The following is a 25,195-nucleotide window of genomic DNA, read 5'->3' as shown; positions in this document are numbered from 1 at the left end:
TAATGTATCTCCAATATAATCCGTTTGTTTGTATGTTTAAACAAATTCAAAAAAATACGTATAAAACCCTTGTATTTGAATCCGGTACATAACTTTTTTTTTTTTTTTTTCCTGCTGTGTTCATCGTAACAATTAGTTTAAATACACCCGACAGCTCTCCGAGCAGCTGTATATACTGCTGCTAAGCCACGACCACTAATTCTACTAAAACGGAAGTGCGCCGCAGTGAACCGTCTGCCTCCGTCCGCCCCGTGGCTCTTCGCGGGACGAAGCGGAACAGAGAGTCATCGCTCCTGCGGCGGAGTTGGGCTCCGCTCTGTTTACCGATTCCGGAGTTTAAAAAAAAAAAAAAAATCTTCCGTGTGTGTTTACCGTTTCTACAGCTGACGCCCCCCCCCCCCTCCGCTCCCCCGGGAGTCCAGAACCTCAAAGCGACATCAAGGGGGGCCGGCGGGCATGGAGTCTCACGGCAGGGAGGACGGTAAAGGGCCGGTGCTGCACATCGTGGTGGTCGGATTTCACCATAAAAAGGGCTGTCAGGTACGCGAACCCGGCTCCATGCTAGCGCGGCTAGCCGCGCATACAGCCACGGTCCCACTCTATTTCCGTACCCTGCGACTCCCAGGCAGCTGGGTGATTACGCTCCGGCGTTGCCGCGGGTCTTTATTTTGTAATCACAGTCCTCATACTGGGGTTTTTTTTTTGGGGGGGGGGGGGGTTGTTAATAATTGCCCCCTGCCCGACGTGCGATTGGAGTTAAATCTGCTGTTTGCTGTTTGCTCTGCTCCCTGCGTTATGTAACATGGGCTCTGCTGCCGACTTGGACATCTTTCCAGTTCAGCTGCAGAGGCAGAGGTTTTTTTTTTGTTGTTGTTATGTTTAAATCAAACATCACTCGTGGATATTTTTCAAGTAATATTTCTAAATATTATCAGGGCTGCGGCTAACGACTATTTTAATTATCGATTAATCGATTAACACCCATAACTGTTCGGTTTACCATCATAAATGCCAAAGAAAAAGCAGCAGGTCTTCACATTTGAGAAGCTTTAACTAGCAACATTTTGTGTGTGTGTGTGTGTGTGTGTGTGGCATTTTTGCGTAAAACAAAAAACTAAAGTGATTAATCAATTATCAGAATAGTCGCAGATTGATTTTTCTCTCGTACAAACTAATCGATTAATCGACTAATCGTTGCAGCTCTTCATTCCTCTGCGAAGAACGGCCCCACCTCTGCAATTTAAATGTAGAGACGCTCGTTGACTGGAGGGATGTCAGAGCTCTACTCGTTGATATTTTTAATAATATTTGTCATTGTTTTAATTAGTGTGTGTGTGTGTGTGTGTGTGTGTGTGTGTATGTGGTCCCGGTCTGATGTTGCGTACGCGCAGTTTTACGATTCGGCAACTAGTCTGATAACCGATGAATTGTTTCGGGGTCATTGTTCAGCATTTGATGGTTCCAGTTTTTCTCAAACGTGAGAATTTGCTGCTTTTTCATCGTATCTCGTATCTGCCAACATTTTGATAATCGATTTAGTTTTTTGGTTTTTTTCAACAATAGTGTCAAAAATTTTGACCAAAAGTCCAAAAGGTTAAGCATTTTCCCTTAAAAATAACTTAATAATAAATTAGTGCTGCAATTTAAGATTTTTGGCGATCATTTTCTCGATTAATCGATTAAGTGTTTTGTCTATAAAGTGGCAAAAGTGCCCCTTAAAATTTCCCACGGCTAAAGGACCTGTATCCAAATGGCATCGGTCCAAAACTCACACACACTTGACAGGCCGGAACCAGGGAGTGTTTTGGCCCCTGTGCTTGAAAACCCGACTCAAACGATTGATCGATGATCGAAACAGAGCTCTGGCTTCTGTTTTGACCAACTTGAACAGAGAGTCTCCCGCACGGAAAAGCCCACGTGGCGGTTTTGCTGTGAACTTGTTCTTCCATGACTAACATTAACTCGCACCACTCACGTCCGGCCTCTCGCCTCCTGCGCGACAGAAGCAGCGTTTAACGCCTGCTAATTAGTGAGGGCCGAGCTGGCAGCAGTAACAAGACAAACGCCGGGCCTTGCCGCCGCCGCTCCCCGTGTGTCTCTGCTGCCAGAAGATGAGGGGACTGTGTCTCCGAGGCCTTCTTTCAACTCGACTCAGTGGCCCGGGAAGCTGCCGCTGTTCGAGTCGTGAGATAAAAGAGGCGATTTCTAGAGAGAGCGCAGGGTCTTTGTTTCAGGGAACGAGCCCGTTGCCTCCGTTAACGGAGGTCATCCGATGGGGCTCAGGGATCTGGTGCCGGGTATCGGAGGACGGTGTTCCTGGCCTCCCATCTCCCCTCTCTCTCTGTCTCTCCGTGACCCGCCGCCCGTCTGCTTCCCTCGCCAGGAGGCTTTATTGAAGGGGACACGGAGGAGTTTTTTGTTTGTTTGTTCACCTCACTGCTCCGGGGTGAGGAGTGGCAGCTCGAGTGAATCACTGTTGCTGGGTGTGTGTGTGCCGTTCAGGCCCAGCAGGTTCCAGGTTAATCATAGAGATAATAAAGAGAACCTGCCAGCGGGCTAGCAGCATGCTACCATGGACCAAATGACTTAGTCTATCTGTTAATCCGGGTCACATTTTTTTTTTCTTTTCAGGTCTCCACTGCCTATGATTGAAATAAAGCTGCAGCAAATGATCCCCTGGTCTAAAGCGCAGCGCTGCTCCGATGACACGTCACTGACAGATGTTCTGTCGACGTTTTTCTAATATTCCTGCGTCCCCCGATACGACTCTGCTAAATGTGTTTTTCGTTTGGTTCGCCGATTTGTGTCAGCGGCACCCGCGAAATCCTATTGCTTGACCTGCTCGTGGAATGAATCTTGAGGCCCCCACGCGGCAGCTTGAGGGGGGCGTCGATGGTGCGGCCGATCTGTCGCTGCCGCCAACTCGCAGCTCCCCGGGAGCACGCGGTGGTCATCGCACGCGGCAAGTGTGTGCAGTGAAGAGAGTTTGGCGAGCACTCGTGCGAACAACCCTCACGGGGGGAAAAAGTCAGAGAATTAGAGCACAAGAACATGAGGCTTCGATGTGTCCTCCTGACCTTTGAAGAGCGCTCGATCCCTCAGGAAAAATCATCTGTAAATATAAGTAACTCGAAGACTAAAACGTGTCATTATTCCAAATATTACTCAAATATTAAAGATGCAAAGTACAAAAAAAAGCTTATCAGCTGATTATCGAGGCTACATGATTAAAAAAAGACCGTGAAGATTTGCATTATCTGCTGCAAGATCCGACAAAATAACATTTATAGAATCAAAGAAGAGAGAATTTTTCTCAAATTTACCATTTAAAAAAAAAAAGGAAGAAGCAGAACCTGAGGCGCTGAGTTTGCGATGCGTGGACCCCTCCTCCTCCCCCCCTCTGTCAAAGTCTGTGTCAGCACACACCTGACATAAGACCAGCAGACTCGCTCATGCGTTGCTCAGGCCCCCGGGAGGAAATCGGAGCGGAATTAAAGGAGAAACGACCGCCAATTTAAGAAACCGAAACGCGGAAGTGAAATGAGACGCTCGAGCGCAGGTCGCAGGCGAGAAAAGTTTCACGTGCTCCAGCGCCGCGTCACGGCGAACCTAACCACGCTTTCTCTCCCGGACCCGCAGGTGGAGTTCTCCTACCCCCCGCTGATGCCGGACGAGGGCCACGACAGTAGCCTGCTGCCCGAGGAGTGGAAGTACCTCCCTTTCCTGGCTCTGCCGGACGGGGCGCACAACTACCAGGAAGGTGCGTCTGAATCTGCAGCTCGTGTGTCGTGTTTCAGCTCATCGGTCGTGCAACAGAACTGTGACGGGAGCTGCCGCTTTTGCCATCCGGGGGTAACGCCAGTGCAGCCCAAACGGAAATGCCGCGGAAATTTCGCTGACCCTGCCTATAAGCCTAGAGATATTAATAGACGCGTGATTCTTTTTGATCGACAATGCCGTATTTGCATCAAGTCCTGCAGTGATGAATCAATCAGATGATTAAATTTTTACTCATTTTAATCCATTTACGAGGCGAAACCGGCAAAGATTCATTTGGTTCCGTCTCCTCAACTCTTGAGTATTTTCTGGTCTTCTCTGTGTTGTTTGATAGTGAACTGAATATCATGGACTGTTGTTTCAAGACTTCACCTTGGGCTCCTGGACTTTTTTTTCTTTTGCCAATTGCCTGGTCGGATCAGGAGCATTTTCGTTACTCTTGTGTTTTCGTGCGGTTTTCGGCACAAAAACAGCTTTTTTCATGTTGGTCTCCTCAGGAGATCTCAGTCGATCTGGACTCCCGACAACCTCCGCCAATAAATTAGTCAGGCAGCCTGGGAGGCCAAACCCAGGGCAAGCGGAGTCCAACAAGCTCTCCATGTGTCGGTCGCTGTAAAGCTCGTTCAAGTAAAGTGTCATAAAAGCAGGCGTCGCCGTTAGAAATCGGAAGCAGTGTCCAGGCTGTAAAGACAGAGCGGGGCCGGGCGTGGGGGGGTCCCACCTGTTGTGGCTGCTGTCATCCGACAGTCCCGTGGTTCACCGCTGCCGTTCGCACTGTCCCGCGACGGCGAGCGGCCGGAACTAGGGCAAAGTTCACGTCTAGATCTGAAACGACGACCATCAGCGCCAACTGCTAATGCACTGATGACACATGACGGGGGAGTTTTCTCATTTCCGGCTCATGGGCACTACTCACTGCTGTGTTTTTTTCTTTTTGTTTGTTTTTCCCGTCGCACTGACTGAGCAATATAGTCAAAAAGTCACATTTTTGGAGGTTTTATTTGTGTTTTGTTGGAAAATTTACAATTTAAACATTTTTTTTCTCTGCACAGATGCATCACAAACTAACACCATCTGACCACTTGCATGACTGACATCATTACGGATTAGCGTTTTAGAAACACGTGTTATCCCATACTGCTGTGGTCTGCCACCACCGGAGGCATCGGTTGATTAAAGCACGTCCACGTTCACTCCAGGGCTGCGGCCGTTAGTCGCTGAATCGATTAGTCGATCGCCAGAGAATGAATCGGCAGCCAGTTTGATCGCTGGGTGATCACGTGAGTCACTTTCTCGAGGAAAAAAAAAAAATTGCAAAAAAAGGTCCGCTGGTTCAAGTCTCTCAAAAGTGAGAAACCAAAATGGATCGGCCTTGAAATCAGCCCCGCGGTTAACACAGCACGACGTCGCTCTCAGCCCACATTAGGCGGACTGAGGCAAAGGCAAGTAGTCGCCAGTAGTCGCCCCCCCCAAAAAAGCCAAGGACGGGTAGCTGGTAAGTCTCTGGCCTGCGGGTCACGTGTTTCGTCCAGTCTGGCCACAGTTTTGAACCCCCCCCCGTGACCAGTGGCATCCCTCGGCCAGTTTTCCCGTATTGTATTGTCGCAGATTCGGACTGGTGACCCCGCGCGTCGCCCTGACGGGTCTCCTTGTTTTGCAGACACGGTGTATTTCCACCTGCCGCCGCTCAGCGGGGACGTGAGGTGTGTATGGAGTCTCCTGCTATCGCCAAATAGAAGCCAAGGTCAGTCCAGATACCTTTCCCCTTTAATTCTTCTAGAGCCAGGAAGCCTTGGTTTTTTTTTTTTTATTATTCCTCTGGCTCGGTTAAAAAAAAAAAAAAGTCTTATGATGTGTGTGTGTGTGTGTGTACAGCACATAGATACCAGATCATTTCAAGATCAGAAGAATTTCATTCATAGTAGAAAGTCAGACCAGCAGACAGCACCTGGATTCAGCATTAATCTAATAACCACGGGCATTGCACATAGAGTTGCACACACGGGGGGCATTTTTTTGTGGATTTGATGTTTGACAAACCTCCCCGTGTTAAAAAATAGTGAGTGAACAGGTATGAAGGAGTGGACCACCGCGACGACCAACACAGGGGGGGGGTTAAGCCCGGGGAGGGGAAAGGAACACATCCTCTACCTTTCAGAATAAAAGAGAAATTTGCAGTATGTATGGTTAGAGCTGATTTTTGGAAGCGCAGCTGTCCGCATACTTTTGGCCACGTAGCGTGTTTGCCTCGTGGTCTCATGTGTATTAAAAAAAAAAAATATATATATATATAAACATATATTTTTGTTTTTGAATCCCTCTCTTCAGGCCCTAAAGGTCCGGCAGGCTGACGTCACCAGGGAGACGGTCCAGAAGAGTGTCTGCGTCCTCAGCCGAGTGGTGAGCCAGTGGGAGGGCGACGCCCTTTTATCTCCTCCTAGAATGAGCCTGCATTTCAAGTCTCGGCAGCTTTGCGAGCTGGCACCGATGAAACCAGGGGTCAGGTCCCTGAAATGTGGGGTGGGGTGGGGTGGTGGCATCTCCTCCTCCGATGTTCAGAAAAGAATCCAGTGAGGCCCCACAGTACCCGTCTCTTCTCCGTGTGTTAATGGTGTAAACATCATAACAGCTCCTCGTGTTGACGTCTCATTAAGCTCCCGGCCATCCGGTCCTATTTCCTCCTCCGGGCTCTTTATTACACACGCCAGGCTCCTAAATGATGCCAATGAAGAGGGCGAGCGGTTCGAAAAGTCGACTCAACCGGTCGCTGGAGTCACATTTTGGTTTAATTTCCCCTTTTATTGGCCTGTTACCAAGCAGCTCAGGCTTAGTGACACTGTTCGCCCTCGTATGAGCCGGTTGAATGCCCAGATGACTGAGAATGGAAAAGCTTATTTGACATGGATCGGGTCGTCCCAGGTCGGCTCAGGTGTTTAGACACTTGATGCTCCCCCTGCGCTGCTTATGGGAACGGAAAGCTTCGGGGAACCCCCGCCCTCCCGCACCTCTCCGACACCGGACGCGTCCGACCATTTCCGCAGCTTCCCCAAGGCCGACGATCCGACATCCACACCCACTTTTTGCCGCGACTGGCCGGCTGCGCGCCCACCTGCACCAAGCAGGCGTTTTGGACGGATTCCCCCTCTCGGAAAGTTTTCAGAGACGTGTCGGCACGGCGCTTCCCTGCTTCAGTCCGGAAGGGTCTTTCAAGCATTTAAGCGTCCAGATCCACGATTTTACCGCCCAACTCTTTATCTCGATGTTGGTACCTGTAAATGATGCTCTGCGCATTTATTATTTACCACGCTTTCCGTCTAAACTCGGGCCAGAGCGACACTGGGACGTGCCAGTGTGCAGACTCTGAAAATCAATCCGGGGGGGGGGCGACTGAGCTGTTCTCGACGTCCGGTGGCGTCTCGGTCAAAAAGCCAGTCTGGCTGCGTAATGGGTCATTGTTGCGCGCGGTGCGGTGGGTTGACTCGGGGGGGATGCAGACTGCGCCGACCTGTCCGGCCGTTCCGTCGATCCTCTTAGAAGGTTCCTCGACTGCCGGCCACATGGCTGCTATTTCTGGGTAGCACCGATTTCAGGAGGGCGGGGTGTTGCGTAACGGGGTGGTAGGCGGGACTCTTCTGTGATGCACAACAACGTGGTGTACTTAGACTTAAGGTTTAGACTCGTAGCAAACACCCAGTTAAAAAACAAATAAATAAAAAGAGGGAGAGACTACTGGGGCTACTTGGGGTCAGCAAACCTCCGCTCCCACACTTTTCCTCTGAGAAGTTAAAGGAGCACAGTGGTGGAAATGAGAGATCTCGTCCTGTGTGGCCATTTCCAGGTAAAGCGAGGATAAAGAAGCTGCTCGGGGAGAAAAGTCCTAAGTCACGATTGAGTCTTGTTTCTCCCGTGATGAGAAAAATGATCCTGCTTGAGGTTTTTTGGTTTTGTTTGTTTTGTTTTTTTTTGGGGTGGCTCCTACTGTAAATGACTCACACATCACGGTGCTGCTGCTGACGGCTTCTTGTCTTTCAACCCCAGCCTCTCTACGGTCTGCTTCAAGCAAAGCTACAGCTCATCACGCACGCCTACTTCGAGGAGAAAGACTTCTCGCAGATCTCTATTCTACAGGTGAGACCTGTGTTTGTGTGTGTTTTTGTTAATGTTTCACTTCTCCGCCATCACCTCCGCTCACCCCCTGCCTCCTCCTCCTCCTCCGACCCTGCAGGAACTCTACGACCACATGAACGGCTCTCTGAAGGGTTCGGCCCTGGAGGGGTCACAGGTCTATTTAGGTGGGTCAAGCGCTCTCATTTGAATGTGTCCGTAGGACTGCACTTAAACATTTATGGTTACACACCACAACCTGCCCTGCACGTCCCCTAGTTGTAACACAAACTATTAACTTTTATTTTGCCCTGTTTCATGGAATTTAGTTCAGTAAATCCTGAGGAAAAATCCAGAAAGTTGTCATTTTTGTACTGAACATTTGAATCATCTGTAGCTTTTTATAAGTACAATTTCACACACTACATAAATATGTACTCTCCGTTCTTCACTGCAAATCTCTGTTGTCTGTAAAACAGTGAAAATGGCCCGTTAATTGTGCAGTTTTCCCAGTCAAAAACGAGCCGAGAACCCAAGGTTTCGCTCTGTTTTTGCATCAAAATTCTTCACACACACCATATTTGTCGCCGTTGTGTCTCGTCAGGCCTTCGAGCGTGCGATTGCTGTTGACGGCACAAAGGTGTTCATGCATTTTCATTTTTTTTTTCTCCGAGGGTTGATTCCACATCCGCTGATGCGCTGCCCTTTTTTTTCTCTCCTCAGGGTTATCACCAAGAGACTTAATACTGCACTTTCGACACAAGGTAGAAGCTACCAGGTTTGACGAGGATAATGGTGTTTTGTGTTGTATGTTTTTTACAGCATCGGTAATCAGTAAACTTCTTTTTTTTTTACCGTCACAGGTTCTCATCCTGTTCAAGCTTATTCTGCTGGAGAAGAAGGTACGAATAAATACATCTTGTCCACTTTTTGAGTCATTCAGTGTTCTTGAAATTTGACTCTGTGAATGTGTTTTTTTTGGCTTATGTTTCGCAGGTCCTGTTCTATGTGTCTCCTGTAAACAGACTAGTGGGAGCTCTCATGACGGTTTTATCACTGTTTCCAGGTCAGTAAATAAAAGGAAAAACGTTTCACACAGCTTCCCTCCTCTTGCGCGTAAAATGAGGCCTCTGGTAGTGATGCCAAGGGCAATCGGCTGAATCTGCAGCACGCCTCGGCTTTACGGAGCTTTTATAGTGAGTTTGCAGCTCATTGTCTGTCTGTCCGGACCACAGCCGCTCTCACCGCTCTCACGGCGTCGTTTTCAGCCACAGCAGCAGCGGGAGGCGGCTGTTTTCAGAGAAACAGCTGTAAAAGGCCTCCGTCCACTACCTGCTCAGCAGCAAAACAGCAGGCAGACACCGTCAGGGACCAGCTGCCGAAACACGCCGGAGCATTTAGCAGCTAAAGAGCCAGATGTTTCCCCTCAGGAGCTGGCGGAGACGAAAAACAGAGCTAAAAGAAGAGGGAGTACTGGACCTAGATTGATCAGGTGGACGCAGACACAACTCCAGATGAATAATAATGTTGATTCTAACTGCTAAATTGCCAACAAGTTCATCATATAAACACTGTACAGGTGATAATACATCAGTGTTGTCAGTGTTGTCTTCACAACAATCAACAAAAAACCCGTTATCACAGGTTTAAAGAGTAACTTAATACCAGCCTGGAGAGCTATATATATATATTTTTTGGCCTGTCCTCTCTGGTTGAAACGCTCTCGTCAGATTTCCCCTCTGAACACACACAGCAGTGAAGTAAGTGTGTCCTGGAGTGCACCTGTACATCGACGCAGCAAGGTGAGAGGTCGGATCACAAGATTCTAGTTACTCTGAGGTCTGGAAAAATCAGCAAACTTAGAGACTGTAGAATCCCTGAAAAAGGACAAACACAAAAAATAGTATTATAATAATCTAATATATAACAATGCTGACATTTTAGTTTATCTGATCTGTGCAGGTATGATCGAGCACGGCCTGGTGGACTCGTCCCACTACAGACCCAAGAGCAGCGTGTCAGAGGACCTGAGCCTGGTGGAGAGCATCTCGGGAGCGGAGGAGTTCGTCTCCGTGTCCGTCACCGACATCGCCAGCACCACCCTGCTGGAGCTGGAGGGGGAGGAGACCGCCCCGCCTGCTGCAGAGTCTGCGTCCTCTGGGAACAGCACTGACGGGGACAGCCACCTCCTCAAACCCCCGTCTCGTACCTCTCCGGAGTCCTCGGAGAGCGACTGGGAGACTCTGGACCCCAGCGTGTTAGAAGAAGGTGGTCCTAAAGAGGCGACTGAGGGGCAGGAGACGGGGTCGGAGCTGCCAGGCGCCTTCGACTCCAAACCAGGGACGCCCATCACCGTGCAGCCGCAGGCGGTCACCGGCCAGGGAGGGGTCACCCAGGGCCTGGTGTCCGGTCTGGAGGAGGATCAGTACGGCCTGCCCCTCGCCATCTTCACTAAGGTAACTGCAGCTTGAGCAACATTTTGCCGCTGCCCAGCGAAAAATCGCGCACTTATAAATTTGGCGATCTTCAATTTTTGAGGTGAACTAAAGGACTGGTTGTTCCTAAATGAGTACGGCTTTTAAAGAGAGATACCAACGCATTAAAAACAGAGCAACAGCTTACTCGACGATCATAAAAGATAAAATGAAATTCAACCCAACATGAATCTTCATTTTCAGTTCATCTTTATCGAGGACACCCTCCTGTCTCCAACCGAGTGAAACCGAAACCCTTGGAAGGGCCCAGGGACTCAAATTTATTCCGTGTGGATTCCGACATTTTCCTTATTCACAGAAAAATATTATTTGTTTTTTGATAAATAAAAGTTAGTGTTTCCATTTCATGGATCTCATAGAGTTTCGGAGACACCTGTTCAGAAATGACCGATTAAATAACCAGTAAAATCAGACTCACAGCCAAAACATCTCAGCTCAACCACACACTCATCAGATAACCTGCGTGTGTGTGTGTGTGTGTGTGTGTTTTGGCTTCGGGTTTAACACTCACACAGCTTGTGTGACTCCAGCACCTGACCTCTTTGCCTTCTGTTGTCGCCAGGGTTACCTGTGCCTGCCCTACATGGCCCTGCAGCAGCATCACCTCCTGTCAGACGTGACGGTGCGAGGCTTCGTTGCCGGGGCGACCAACATCCTGTTCCGCCAGCAGAGGCACCTAAGTGACGCTATTGTTGAGGTAAGCCCTTCGTGTACGAACTCTTTTATTAACTTTTAATTTAAAAGTGAAAAAAAAAACAGTTTGTTGTTGTAGCTTTAAGTTCAACCTTCCTTAAAGGTTCCTGCGGGTAAATACTGTGTGTTTTTTGGCGTCGTAGGTGGAAGAAGCTCGTGTCCAGATCCAGGACCCCGAGCTCCGGAAGATCCTGAGCTTGACGACGGCAGACCTGCGTTTCGCCGACTACCTCGTCAAACACGTGACGGAGAACCGCGACGACGTCTTCCTGGACGGGACGGGCTGGGAGGGCGGAGACGAGTGGATCCGAGCCCAGTTCACCCTCTACCTCCACTCGTTACTGTCCTCTGCGTTACAGCAGGGTAGGGTCCCTCGCCTACTCACTCTTTCCCTGTTTCATTCGTTGTCTTTTTCCCTCCCTTTTCTTACTTTGCTCATGTCCATATTAAGTGGTTATTTTACCTACTTCTCAATGCAATAAATCTTTAAAAAAACTTGATCTAAATTTAAGAATTAAACCATTTTAAGTACAGTTTTCTCATTTGCTTTTGCCCCATAAAGATGTTCGCTCTTAATCCAGACTGGCTTAGCTTCGTGTCATTTAGACGACCAAACATACACAGTACATATAAATGTTTGGTAACGCTTTATGTTACAAGTCTGTAAATTCCAGTTTATCTCCAAATAATCTCCGTTTCCTTGAAAGAACCCTGTCATTTGCTATCAGTTGGTGCACTTCCAGTTGGCTCCAGATGCTAAGCTAGCACAACCTTGAGACTTTTTGTCCAGAGAGGAGCGGGCGAGCTGCCGAGTCAGCATGAATGGAGGCTAAAGTTTCCGACCATCAATCAGCGAGTCATACACGTTGGTCTTGGATTTAGGTGGCGCAGTTTCTTTCATGGAAATTCATCTGGAAACACAACTAACAGTCTCAGAACTTTGGCTCTGTTGGTTTAATACCAAACTACATGGTTCTTTCCAGGAAACTTTCAAGAACTTATCAGGAAAAAGCAGCCTGTAGATAAATCATGACCTTTTAATGAATGAATGAATTTTTTTCTTTTACTTCAGCTACTTGGACTGCATTTTCCAAAACGTACGTACGATCGATGTCCTATCGTCTTCCCGCTGCCAGCTGATTTCCCAAACATTAACTGAATTAAAAATACTCGAACGTACAGTGAGCGTCTCCTCGCCTCCACTGTTGTATCTTGACACGTTATTTTTGTAGCAGCTGAGAGCAGAGGCTGTTTTTAGGAAAACGCCCTCCGGCGGTGCGTTCGGGGAACCTCCGACAGTGACAGTCTCTTGCTGAGCAACCTTTTACATAGCGTCTATGTTTTTTTTCATACTGTATATTCCGCTCTGATTTTTATTTGAACAACACGCACCACCATTTAAGAAAAAAATAAAAAAATAAAAATGAAAATGATTGCAACTGCAGTGCAATATGATAATAACGGTCAATTTAGCACTCGATTGTACGTGAATTTTGAATATTTCTCAAGCTCTGCTGGGGGTTTTGCGACCTCAGGGGACCATCTTTGTCAGGCGCGCTCAGATTTTTTTTTTTTTTTTTTTCCAGATCGTTACGGGAGCGATGCCACACACCCAAAGTAATGCTCATATTATCGATGCAATAAGTGGATAAAACTAATGATAAAAGGTGGTTTTGTTTATTTTAAAGCTTGAGAGGGCTTTGAATTTGTTCTCCAAAATGTGCAGCTTACTCGTTTCTTCATTCGTGTTGACTTGAGTTGATTCTGTATTAATACTGCTTGTATTCTCTGCTGTAACGTGCACGTGGCGTTCGGGGGCATCGCTAATTATGATGGGAGCTGTGATCGTTGCATCCTGTGCGCACACACTGATAATCCCGCATAATGACTTCGCGGGGGGAATGACAGCAAATCCGGTTGTGCCGCTAATGGGTCCTCCCTGTCTCCTTTTGCCTCTCTCTTCGTTTCCTGCGCTGTCGCCGTCCAGATAATGAGAGGCTGCTGGCTGATTACGGCGCTCCTTTCGTCTCAGCGTGGAAGATCACCCACAACCACCGGGTGTGGTGCAGCAACAAGCACCCCGCCATGACCGCCATCACCCCAGGGTAGGCTGACAGATCCCCAGGGTCACCGGGCTCTTGCTGTTTTCCCTGCCAGGCAGACTGTTACATTGAGTAGAAACTTGCTTTTAGTATTTTTGGGTTGTTTTATTTTTATTTTTTTGGAAACATACCTTAAAACGTAGCTGTAGTGTGGTTGTAGTTGTAGTAAAAAAAAAAAAAAAAATGGCTAGATGTTGATTTAACTTTACTCAAACAATAATAAGATTGTGAATCTGACCAGTCATTTAGTACCAGGCGCTTGGTGCTTTACAGTTTCGGATGCCACTGCATGACTTCACCGAGTTCCTTTACGGCTCATACTGAGTATAGAAAAACGAAATTTGACCTTTGAAAGTACATAAGTGTGCTCGGGAACAGCAGGGAAAGATGCTCTTCAGTTCAAACGCACTTATTATGCAAAATTTGTGATATTTACTGAAGTAAAGATAATCCTCCCACTTTTGAGCCCAGTGACTTTGCTGGGAAACCAGACTTTAAAAAAACAAACAAACAAACATTCAAGTGTGTATTTCTCAAGCTGAAAATCTTCCATAATTTACATGGAAGCATTGTGTGTTGCAGGCACCCGTTCCAGGGCCAGTACAGCGTTGCCGATGTGAAACTGCGGCTCTCTCAGTGAGTATTACCTGATTTTTCTCCCGCTTCAGTCGCCCTCGTTCTTCCATCCCCCGCTGTTTACGGGGACAAACGCGCGATCCCTTTGCCGTTCGCTGAGGTGGAAATCGGCCCCTTTGACTGCACCTCAGCGGCATGAAACGCTGCAACCTCAAGACCCCGTGCGTCACAGAACAAGGTGTAAAACGTTCGTAACGAGACGAGTGGGACACTGGTGTAGAGCAGAGTCAGCAGCAGAGCCCTGACCCCTTTTTTTTAAAAATACTTTCAGAGTTCATTGGTTTATTTTTTTTTATTTTTAATGTTTTTCTAGTTGATACAGTGCCCCACCAAAACATGCCTGCTGCTGCCCTCTTGTGGTGACAAGATGACACGCCGGTAAACGTGACAGCCTCGGGAAGTGACATTGGACAGGTTCGGCAGGAAAAGAGTAAACGGCTCTCGCTTTAAGTACTTCTGTGTCCTGCTCCTGTAAAAAATCACCATAAAACCTTAAATAACCTAAACAAGGGGCCTCCAACTCAAGGGGGGGGGTCAACAATAAATTTCACCTTAATTCAGGACAAGTACTACAGGGTAACAAGTGGTAACTAACACGGAGGCTCTCCTTTTAAAAGTCCGGCTCGCATCACGTCCCATATAGGAAAGAAAAGTGCTTTTATTTTGACGGACATGGCAGCGAGCAGCCTCGGTCTGTCTGAATCTGAGACGCCTGATTTTTAATGCGGTTCTCTCTTTTGATTTTTGTGGATGTACCCTGGATTCATCTCGTGACAACGCTCTGATATCTTTTTGCAGCCATTAAACATACGTCAGAATTTGAATAACATTATTGAACATTATGTTCTGCACAAGTTATGTTTTGTCCTCCTCTTGACAATAACTAGGCTCCATGCTCAATTGAAAATGAAAGGAGCACTCTAAAGAGAGACTGGGGGGATCTGAAATTGAGTAAATTAATCAATTTAATATTTGGCGGCTGGATTCAACAGTGAGTTCTGTATATGTAAGGTGCCTGTTATGGGGCAAGAGCTTGAGACCCCTGCTTTAATTCATGATAATATGTCATTTGTCATGTTCCTCAGTGGTGTATCATGGCAATTCTTCGAGGGGTGAGGGGGTTTAAGGTAGCAGCGAGGGTCTCACATCAGCCGAAGTCGGTAATTACGAGCGAGTTTCATTCTCAAAATCAGAGAGGGAGACTTCTTCAGCCTCGGCTCCGGTTTCGTTCCGGGAAGTGTGGATGAAAGGCGACTCCGTCCACAGCTGGAGCTCCGCTCCTAGCGTTGCGCGTTGGATTAATTCCCCTGAGGCGCACACACACACACACACACACACACACGGAGAGAGAGTCGAGTGTGTTTCCGTCCCTAACTTAGCTTTACGGTGAGAACACGGGGCAGATCTGCTTGGCTGTGATACTCGGAGCTCTTACTTTACCTTCAGGGGTTCGGTGACACGGGCGCCGTGAACTTTGCCGTAATGCCTCAGTAAACAAACACAAACATACAAGCTCCGGAGGAACCTTAAACTGGGTTTGGTTTAGCTTAGCTTAGCTTAGCTTAGCAGCTCAACTTTTCAATCAGGAATGGAATAAATACTGAAATCCTGTGATAGAATGAACAATGACAAAAAAACAAAGTCAGTCAGTTGAGATGAAAATCAACAAGGGGGATATGAATCAAAAGTGTGTGTGAATACACTTTATCTCTACAGCGTCTTTGAGAGTCAGAGCTAAAAGAAAAGACGGTGCTATAAAACACGACAGCGATTTCAGGGAGAAGCTGAATACAGAGAAATAAAACAAAATAGAAAAGTAACAACGTAAAAGCATGAGAGTAAGATTATAAACGATTCCTATTGGCTTAGAATATCATAACAACTGCGTCGTGTTTTTCATGTACATTATTATAACAAACCACTTCTCCGCTTATACTGACATAAGCAAAGATGCAAGCGCTGACATTTTAATTTCAGTGTGAAATACCCCCTTTAAAGAACTGTTGAAGTTTACAATATTAACTTACAGTCCAATGATGTGACAGACATTTCTAGTAATGTAGTAGTTTGTCATAATAAATGTAACCGACTGACTGATATGTAACAACTGACTAGACAGATGTAACATATCAGTCAAAGTCCCATCTAGTTTGTGATCTCATTTTAATGCATGTAAAAGTACATGTAAAAAACAAACAAACAAGATATTAAAGATGAAATTGAATTTAGAACTTAAATTTCTTAGATTTGGCTCAGGGCCCTTCTATAACTGAGGGCTTTAAGATGAGACAATTAATCAGTTGCTCGATTGTCAGGGAACAAATCAGTTTGTGTGCCAAAAATTAGCTGGTTCCACTTTCTCCGACGTCAAAATTTGCTGCCTCTTCGACAATTAGTCCAAAAAAGATGGAGAAAATAATCACAGGGCTATTTGACAGTGAAATTAATCGCTGGTTGTGGCCCTGATTCAAAAATGAATCACTTTTCTACGCACCACCTTAAACATGGGCCTGTGGGCTCTGGGGCTCTGGGGTTCCGGGCCTAATGTCAACCTTATTCTCGTCAGATCTCAGGTGATCGAAGACGTGAAAAGCGGTGACCGGGTCAGAGCTGGCTCCTCCATGTTGTCTTCATGGACGAGGTGGGGTTGGGGGGTTAGAGGAGCGCCGCTGGCTCTCAGCTCCCCTCGCCGCACTATTAAACTCTGGATACAAGTGGTATGGGGGGGGGGGGGGTCGATGGGGGGGTCGATGGGGGGAGGTTCAGGCAGGAAGTTTGGCACTCAGCCAATCGGAGCTTCTCAGGATTAAAGGCGTCTCATTTCCTGCCTCAGCTTTTTGTCAGAGCAGGACTCCAAAGCAGGAGGGGATTCAGCTGGTCTGAAGAAGTGTTTGTGTCAGTGCGTGTGTGTGTGTGTGTGTGTGTGTGTGTGTGTGTGTGTGTGTGTGTGTGTGTGTGTGTGTGTGTGTGTGTGTGTGAGGGCTCGTACACGTGTTCTCTAAACGGAGGCGTGAGGGCACGGCTGCAGATAAACGGCTCGGTCTTCACCGCGACCTTGAGCGGCGGGGACGAGTGTTTATTGACTGCCAGAAGCTTCGGGCCTCGCAGCCTTCGGCCGGTCTCAGAGGGGCGTCGAAATCTTCGGCAGGAAGAGAAACTTAAGGGCAGCTATTAAATCCCAGAATGCCGTGTGAACGATAAGGAAGCGCTGGGGTGGACTTTTATGCCGCCGCACCGGCGGCAGCCGCGGCCGGAGGCGTCATGTTTTCGGGGGGCCCATCTTGTGCGTCCGTTCGCCCCGTTCTCACGGACGCGGGGGGAATTTTCTTCAGACGTGGCACAGACGTCCACTTGGGCTCAACGATGAACTCATGAGAAATTTGGTGGCCAGAGGTCAAAGGGGTCACGTGACCTGGCAGAAGACGTTTCTGGCCGCAACTCGAGAGGTCATACGCTAATTATGACAAAATATCACCCAAACGTCTAAAATGATTGAGTGATGACATTTTATATCCAAAAGGTCGGAGGTCAACTTCACTGTGACGTCATAAGGTTTTGCAACTACATCTAATACCTTTTTATCAAATTCCTGCATTTGTAATATGAGTCTGGACCGACATGGATGTAAACTGCAGCTCGACAGGTTGGCGGCGGCGTCCAACACGCTGCTGTCGCTTTGTCTCTTTGCATCTGTCGTTTTGCATCTGTCTGTAGTTGTTCAGTGTCTCCTTGTGGTCACGGTGGTCAAGTCTTTCTATGCCTCTGGGTAGTTCTTTCCTCTCCCTTTGTGGCCATTTTGTGTCTCTTTCGAGGTCATTTTGTGTCTCCTTGCAGCTGCGTGCGTCTCTTTCAGTGACATTTTGCAGGCGAAGTCCAGGCCCCCCCCCCCCCGTGGGCCCCCGGGCCCGCGCCCGTTAGGCTCGCTCAGTAATCCATCCATTGCGTCAGGTGAGGCAGCCGAACTCCAGCCAACAGGAAAAGAAGCATATACTAGATCGGTCCCGGCGGATTTCATTCTAGCAAAGAAGTTCAACGCAACTAAGCGAACCTTCTCGTTGAGTCTCCGTCGGCCGTCAGACATTTTCCTGATGCCTCGTTGCCTCCCATCAGCCGGGGGACGGCAGAGACCTCTCTCTGTTTTTCCTGCATCAGTAAACAAGGGGCTGTTCTGCGGCTCGAGACGGGACGGGGGGGGGGGGGTCTGCTCTGATGTATCCCACTTGTCAGGATGCTGGTTGAGAAAAGTAAAAGAGGAAAGCTGAGTCCATCCCCTCCGCTCAGCTCGTCACCTCAAATGAGGATGAAAACTCAATTTACGCTCCCTGTACTCCTTTTTATTCTTGTTTTTCTTATTTAAAAAAAACACAGGCCCTGCGCTCGACTTCCTCGCCGATGTCCTGTGTTGCATGTGTACTATGGAAGCACCGGGGGCTAACGCAGCCGACCCTTTTTCACGCTTCCTTGCCGTCAGTGTTGGACAAAGAGCGGCCGGTGGCAGAGATGTTCTCAGAAAAAGCGGCGTCATGTGACGAGCTGCACGGCTGCAGGCAGACGCGCGCTGTGAGAGTGTCTTTCTTTGTCGCCGGCGAACGCCGCGCCACGCCACATAAGGGCCTGTTTATTTGGGTCAGCCAGCGAGATGGAGAGTCAGTGTGTCCGCCGGGCTCCTCTCTGAGATAGCGGTGCACGGAGCTCAGTGGAAATGCTGCTTTCTGTGACCATGAGATTGTTGGAACCCAGCCTGAGGCTGGGTGGTACTAGGAAAAAGTTTAAATATGATCGTTTTACCACAGTGTTTCCATTATTCCGCCCAAAGTTCCTTTCAGCAGCATCCAAGTTATTTCCCTGCTACAGCATGTCACACTTAACAGTCCATTCAAACCGTGGTTCTAGATGTTTTCTGTAATATTTCATACAAATCTCTCTGTACTTCAGACGTATTTGCTCATATTTTAGCTTTGACATCTACAGTGGAAGTTAAAAGCCCATATGGCATTTTTTTAAACAATAAAACAAATAAGATGCGTTACGCTTTGCATTGTAACGAGAGCTAAGATTAAGGATTTAATTTAAAAAAAATAGTTTTAAAGAATTGAATGACTAGAAATGTAGAAAATCCGCATTGTACAGGTTTTTCAACAGAACAGACTTCAAAATATAAAGTTATAAATCACATAAACATAAATCACTGGTGTAAATGCACTGAACCTGCAGACTGTTTGCCAGAGTTAGTCTGTGAATTGAAAAAAAGTCCGTTTGGGAGTGACAGCAGGTTTCCAACACTGACTTTACACATTGCGCATATGTAGAAATTGCATAAAGGCAGATGATTAGAAAAATAAAATTCAAACTACTTGATAGAAATGACAGACTTCAAGATGAAAAAGTAAATAGAAATTATTTTGAAAAAACAACAAATAAAACCAATAAATAAAATCACAGGGTTTTTTTTTACTTTTAAGTTCTGTGGGTTTAAAGGAACTTTCAGGTTTTTTTTTTCCATGGAGCAACGTTTTTATGAGCAGATCCCCGTTTGGTTTATGCACAACAGGAGGTCTCTTACTTTGAAAATGAAGGAAAAAAGGAAGTTGGCACGGCGAGGACGGATTCCTGGTGGACATGCAGCCGTGGAGCCGGATCATTGATCCTAGCAACAAGTGCCTAGCAACAACAGCTTGTTTGGTGGATCCACTCGGCGTCCCCTGAGCGTCGGCGCTGGAGGGTTGGCCGTCTCACGGCCCACAGAGGCGGCGAGTGGCGGTGCCAGTTCACGCTCCGCCGGGCTCCCTCTGCACAGAGCGGTGTCACGTTGACGCTGTAGTCAGATAAACACCGTGTGTGTCCGAGGAATGAGGGCCGTTCCGGCAGCGCACACACACACACACACACACACACACACACAGCTCTCACTTTCTCTCCGGCTTCAGGGTTCACATACAGACTTCACGTCCTGCTGGTCTCTTCTTAGATAAACTCCAAACTCCAAACTCCAGTTGCTTGTATTTGTTCTGTCCTAGAAGAATTAGGGAGGAGACATCGTCGTCATCAACTCTGACGAGTTGAAATCTGCAGTTCTCACCTCATGTTTGGATCGATTTTCTCTCCTTTCGTTGCAAAAGCAAAACCACTAAGGACCAACTTCTGTGTCGCCATTGCTGCTTCAGATAGATGCTTTGTCTTCATGTACGGTGCAGAGGATTGTGACAGTCGTTCATTTGAATCTTGAATATAATGTGAATACACATCTTTTACCAGTTTGCTTATATGTATATTTTTACTGTACCTTTTCCTCTCCCACAGTATTTTCAGTTTATTTAGTTTTTGCTCTTAAATCTCTTATTTGTGTCATATATTAAGGTAGTAATGTTTTTTTTTTTTTTTTACTTGTATTTTTTTGTTCTTTCTTAAAGAAATATTTAATATTAAATACAATATTATTAAGACTGATAATATCTAATAGTCTATCATCCATCACTTGTGCAACGTTTTTGATTTTCGACACGAGTTTATGAAGCACGGTCAACCGTAAAAGCTGATGCTCGGAAGAGCGAGATGGAATAACGTCTAACACGGAGCGGAAGCAGTTGGTCAATAAACGGATCAGTCGATCCATAGAAAAATTATCGGCAACGATTTTGATAATAGAGAATTTTAAGATGCCAAATATTTGCAGATTTCTGCGTCTGTGTGTGCATGTATACGTATACGGAGGCTTTTTTCCCTCATTTAACCCCCCATAAAAACACTCCAAGCACAGGGCGACAGCTCTTCCTCACGATCCTCAGAGGTACCAGGTTACTAAAGGCAGCTGCACTGAGCTACAGTTCACAGTGACAGTTTATTTTCAGATGAAATAATTGGCTCATTAGAGGGTGTCGGAGTGACAGACGTCTGTGCTCGGCAGCTGCCGACACGTATCCACGTGGCCTTTTTTTTTGTTTTTTGTTTTTTCTCGGACGATGCAGGAGCGAGATCCCTGCCGAATGTCAGGTCAGCGGGGATCCGCGCGAAAGGTTGCGCGCTGGACTCGCACCGGGGCCGCTGTTCAGATAGAGCCAGGTGGGGCGGCGTTTGGCCATCCATCCGTGGTGAAAGGTTTGCCGCTCGCCTCCGATCATCAGATACACCACCTGTGACTGCTGCTCAGCCGTAACATAATCCCCTCCGAGAAGTCGGCGCAACATTTAGCAACAGAACTCATGTGTCGTTTGTTTACTGTGAAAGGAGGGCGAATTCCCACAGTGTCACGCCAGAGACAGAAAGGTGAGGCAAGCGCGAGATTTTCTGAACCTTCCTGTTCTCTCCGTTTTCTCCCCATGTCCACTGCAGCTCGGTGCAGAACAGCGAGCGGGGGAAGAAGATCGGAAACGCCATGATCACCACCAGTCGCAGTGTGGTCCAGACGGGGAAAGCAGTGGGTAAGAGCACGGAAGTCACTTCCTAAGTCAAAAGATGATGATATTGACACGCTCAGGCAGTGAGATGATGCAGTTACGAAGCTGAAAGACACGAGAGCCCTGCTCAGCGACACTCCAGCTGAGTGTCTTCATTCTCGACTCTTTGAGTACGCCGCCGCCTCCAGGTGTCCGGTGTACTCAAACCAAATAAACCACAGGTTCCTAACTATCGTGTCAGCTGGGGCCACCAACTAATCGTAGTTCAGTTCCAAAAAAAAGGTGGAAAATTCCTCTCACAAGGTCGTAGAGTTCAAAGTGACAAGACTTAGCCGAGTCTGAACTTGGATCGGTTTAAGCTTACGACAGCTCCTCCATCATCAGCTGCTGTTTGATCGTCAGCCGATGGAGATTTGACATCATACAAACCCCCTCGTGTAACGGCTACGAGTGGACGTAGCGCAGCCAGTGACCGAGGTCTCATTTGTTCCGTCCCAAAAAGTGGGAGCAAGAGCGAACGGCAGGGTGAGATTAAAAACCAACCAAGCACAGTCTTTCCGCGCCCCTGCGCTCCTAAGCTGAGGTCTAGGCCAAGATGGGTGGAATCCCCCGTGTGGGTGGACCATGGGTGTTTTTAGGGTTTTGAAAGAAACTTCCATCAGACAATGGATATCCAGCCAGTTTTTCATTTTAAACTTACTGTAAACGTACAAAGCGTCAACTTCCTGCAAGGCAGAGGTACCAGAAAGTGGGTGTCGAGGACAGCAAATGTAGAAGCTTTCTTTTGTTCCAGCTTTCATTATTTAAGTGACAATGTCTCAGACCTCTCTCTGATCCCCACCCTCTACTCTCAGGTCAGTCCGTGGGCGGAGCGTTGACCAGCGCCAAGTCGGCCATGTCCTCCTGGTTCTCCACCCTGGCCCAGCCTGTAGCTGTAACCCCCCCGGCCTGTCCGGAGCCTGCCACTGAGGTCAAACCGTGATCACCGGTGCCCCCCCGAAAACCCCCCATCCCAATGACTCTGTCCCCCCTTTGTCCTCTGATCCTCGGGCTGCTGTGAAGCCCGAGGCTCAGCGGTCTGAGAGCTGGTTTTTATGAAGGATGTAAGCAGGAGAATCTAAGTCCGAACCGTAAAACCTGACACTCCACGCCCCTGATTGGAGATTCTGGGCTTTTTCCAGCATCGATGCCACCTCTGGACGGAAAGGGCAGCACTGCCGTTATTCCAACTGTACAGTCCATATCCACTGTGAGGCAGAGACTGCCAGCACTTTTGATCAAAACCAGAAATTTCAGCAGGCCGCATCTTGTCTGGCCGCCTGTTTTTTCTCACAGCTGCAGTTTGTGTCGCCCAACGCTTTCCTTTGAAACGCAAAGGATGCCGTCTTTGGGTTTGCGGCGTTCACTCTTTGCTGCGTATTTCCAGGGTTTGTCTGTATAGCTGACTATTTTGCTGACAAAGTAAAACAACATAAACCTGTGTCACAGGATTTGACAGAAGAGCACGAGCTGTGGCACCACTGAAGATTTTAACGGTTTAGATTTTAAACTCGGTCTGGCTCATGTTTGCTGATGCCTCTGTAATGACCCCGTGGTCGTCTCTGTAACAGCTTGAATTCCCGTCTGAGGGATAGTTGCGTAAAAATACACGCTGGGCAACTCAAGTAAGGCTGCAACTAAAAGTTATTTTCATTACCGAATATTTTCTTGAATTTTTATCTTTTTAATATTTACGATTTGTTTAGTCTAAAAACATTGTCAGAAAAAAAAACCCTAAAATGTCCGTCAGTTGCTCAGTCCGAGATGACAATAAAAGTCTATAAAAAAGTAAAGTCCAGGGCTAAAATGATGAGTCAAATAAATGATTAGTCAATAGAAAGAACCTTATTTATCAACTAGTTTCATCTAACGTTTCAGTCGTTTATCAAGAAAAACGCCAAACTTTCTATAAAATCTCTTAAATGTGAGCATGGCTAGTTTTATCGATTTTTGTATGGTCATAAACGTAATATTTTTTGGGTTTTGGACTGTGGATCGGACAAAACAAGTAATGTAAAGATGTCTTTGGACCCACGAAACTGATAAAATTGAGTAAAAGGTTATCAGACAAGTCAAAAATATAACAAAAATACATCAATAATAACATTGTTGGCTAAATATTAACATGGAGGGTAAACATAAGGTGTAAGATTTTCTCTAACTTCCAATCAGTTTCTAAAAGAAAAAAAAAAAGGGGGGGGGTCTTTGTCTTTCTTGTAATAGTGGTTGAAGCCTTTTAGCTAGCTAGAAAACGCTAAGGAAGTTAGCTAGGGGATGCTACTTAAAAGAAAAGGGGACATTAAATCACACATTGACACCATAAAGTGCAAGATTTACTTCCACATTAACTTAAAAAATATGTCATAAAAATAGAGGCATGGTGTTTGTGAACTTCCATGTCATGTTAGCTAAAACGTGTTAGGCTAAAATATGTTAGCTACTGTTAAACTTGTAAAGAACAAACAAAAAAAGGCCCAAAAGATAAAAAAATGAAGGAGTAAAAATTCAAATGAGCGCGTGCAAGATAAATAAGAGTAAAATAAATAGTTCTTTAATGAATTTAACCACCAGTTTTTTCTGTTAAGATAGCTAGCGGCACAGTTGTCTTAATTGAAGTAAATAAATTGAAAAATGAAAGAGGGAAAAATAAAATGACCTGGTGAAAGATAAATAGAAAAGTAAAATAAATAAATAAATAAAGTAAAAAAGTTTTAATTAATTTTATCAACTCATTGTTACTAAGGGAAAAACATTTAAAGCTTTTTTTTTTTTTTTTTCCCCACCAGTTCGTTGGAGGTTAAAGCAAAAGTATAAAACTTCACATTTGTTTTTACACTTAGTTAAATAATTAAAATTAACAGTATTGTTTATTGATGTACTCAGTCACATTTTTGACTTGTCTGTCTCTAACTTCTTACTGCTACGTTATGTCTGTTTCGTGGGGCCATAGGCGTCTTCAGATGGCTCATTTTGTTCCAACAGCAGCCCCTCATCACGATATAAAAGTAGATAAAAGCAGCAGATTCTCATCTTTTGAGGAACAGGAAACACACGATGTTTGGCATTTTTCTCGACACTGACTCCACTGAACGTTGTTGAATGTTCCTGTCCATCGGCTACTTGTATTCGACTGATCGTTTTAGCCCTAAACTTCATTACTCCCGTTCTCACACAAACGACCTGAGAAAACGATCTGAAAATCTGAACGCTGTTACTGAAACGAACACAGCGTTATTACATCGATCCTTGTGAACCTAATGCCTGATTTTTGCCCCGATTAAAACCTCCCCCCGACTATGAAGGAACCTGCGCCCAGCTCCGCGTTTGACAGGGTGTTCTTAACCCTAACCCAGGCCTTTTTGTACTTTGCTGTCAGTATATATATTGGGAGAACTACATTTAGTAAATCTGAAGATAATAGAAAGTCAGATAGCTTATTTATTTGTTGTGTGTGAACTTGTTATCTCATAAATATCCATGTTTTGTCATGACAACACTGGAACAAGTCCTAATCTGCGGACCACTGTGTGTATTTGCACAAAGCAGCCATTATAATCTATTTATGTGAATCTTTATCTTGTATAACTGTAATTTTGAGGTGATTACAGGATCTTTTCCCTCCAGGCTACAAATATTCGCCAACTGTTGGATTAAAAGTGGTCCAGTGAGCATGCTCTGTCCAGTCCAGTTCTGCAGCTGTAACGAGTGTCACCCTGCTGTCTTTAAAAACGTTTTAAACCTTTGCTCTTTTTTCGTTTTTTCTTCACGTTTTTAAACCTTCTTTGGCCATTGACTCATTTCCGGAATTTGCTTTTGATTTCTGAATTATGTTTGAGGAAATATCAGCTTTTAATGCTGCTTTTTGCTGCTTATTGCTTCTTTTTTTTTTTTTTACCCTCTGATGATATATTTTTCATTTTGTATTTAAAAAGATATGAATGTATTGTTGATTCAG

The 25,195-nt window shown here is 46.3% G+C and overlaps 1 protein-coding gene across 1 annotated transcript; it reads left to right on the top strand.

Moving 5' to 3' along the window:
• The first annotated feature begins 304 nt into the window (after nt 1–304).
• avl9 (AVL9 homolog (S. cerevisiase)) lies at nt 305–23,415 on the top strand. Its single transcript, XM_040127416.1, is given in 17 exon segments — nt 305–540; nt 3,640–3,760; nt 5,438–5,480; nt 5,482–5,521; nt 6,106–6,177; nt 7,816–7,905; nt 8,003–8,069; nt 8,605–8,645; nt 8,745–8,783; nt 8,878–8,947; nt 9,844–10,337; nt 10,939–11,073; nt 11,213–11,432; nt 13,057–13,174; nt 13,754–13,807; nt 21,137–21,225; nt 22,056–23,415. Coding segments are annotated over 17 exon segments (1,905 nt in total). The 5' UTR covers nt 305–456; the 3' UTR covers nt 22,184–23,415.
• The last annotated feature ends 1,780 nt before the right edge of the window (nt 23,416–25,195 follow it).

The sequence above is a fragment of the Xiphias gladius genome, chromosome 5 (genome assembly GCF_016859285.1).
Source record: "Xiphias gladius isolate SHS-SW01 ecotype Sanya breed wild chromosome 5, ASM1685928v1, whole genome shotgun sequence".
Taxonomy (NCBI): Eukaryota; Metazoa; Chordata; class Actinopteri; order Istiophoriformes; family Xiphiidae; genus Xiphias; species Xiphias gladius.
Note: the sequence above shows the minus strand (reverse complement) of the source record. Positions and strands in the feature narration are given on the sequence as shown.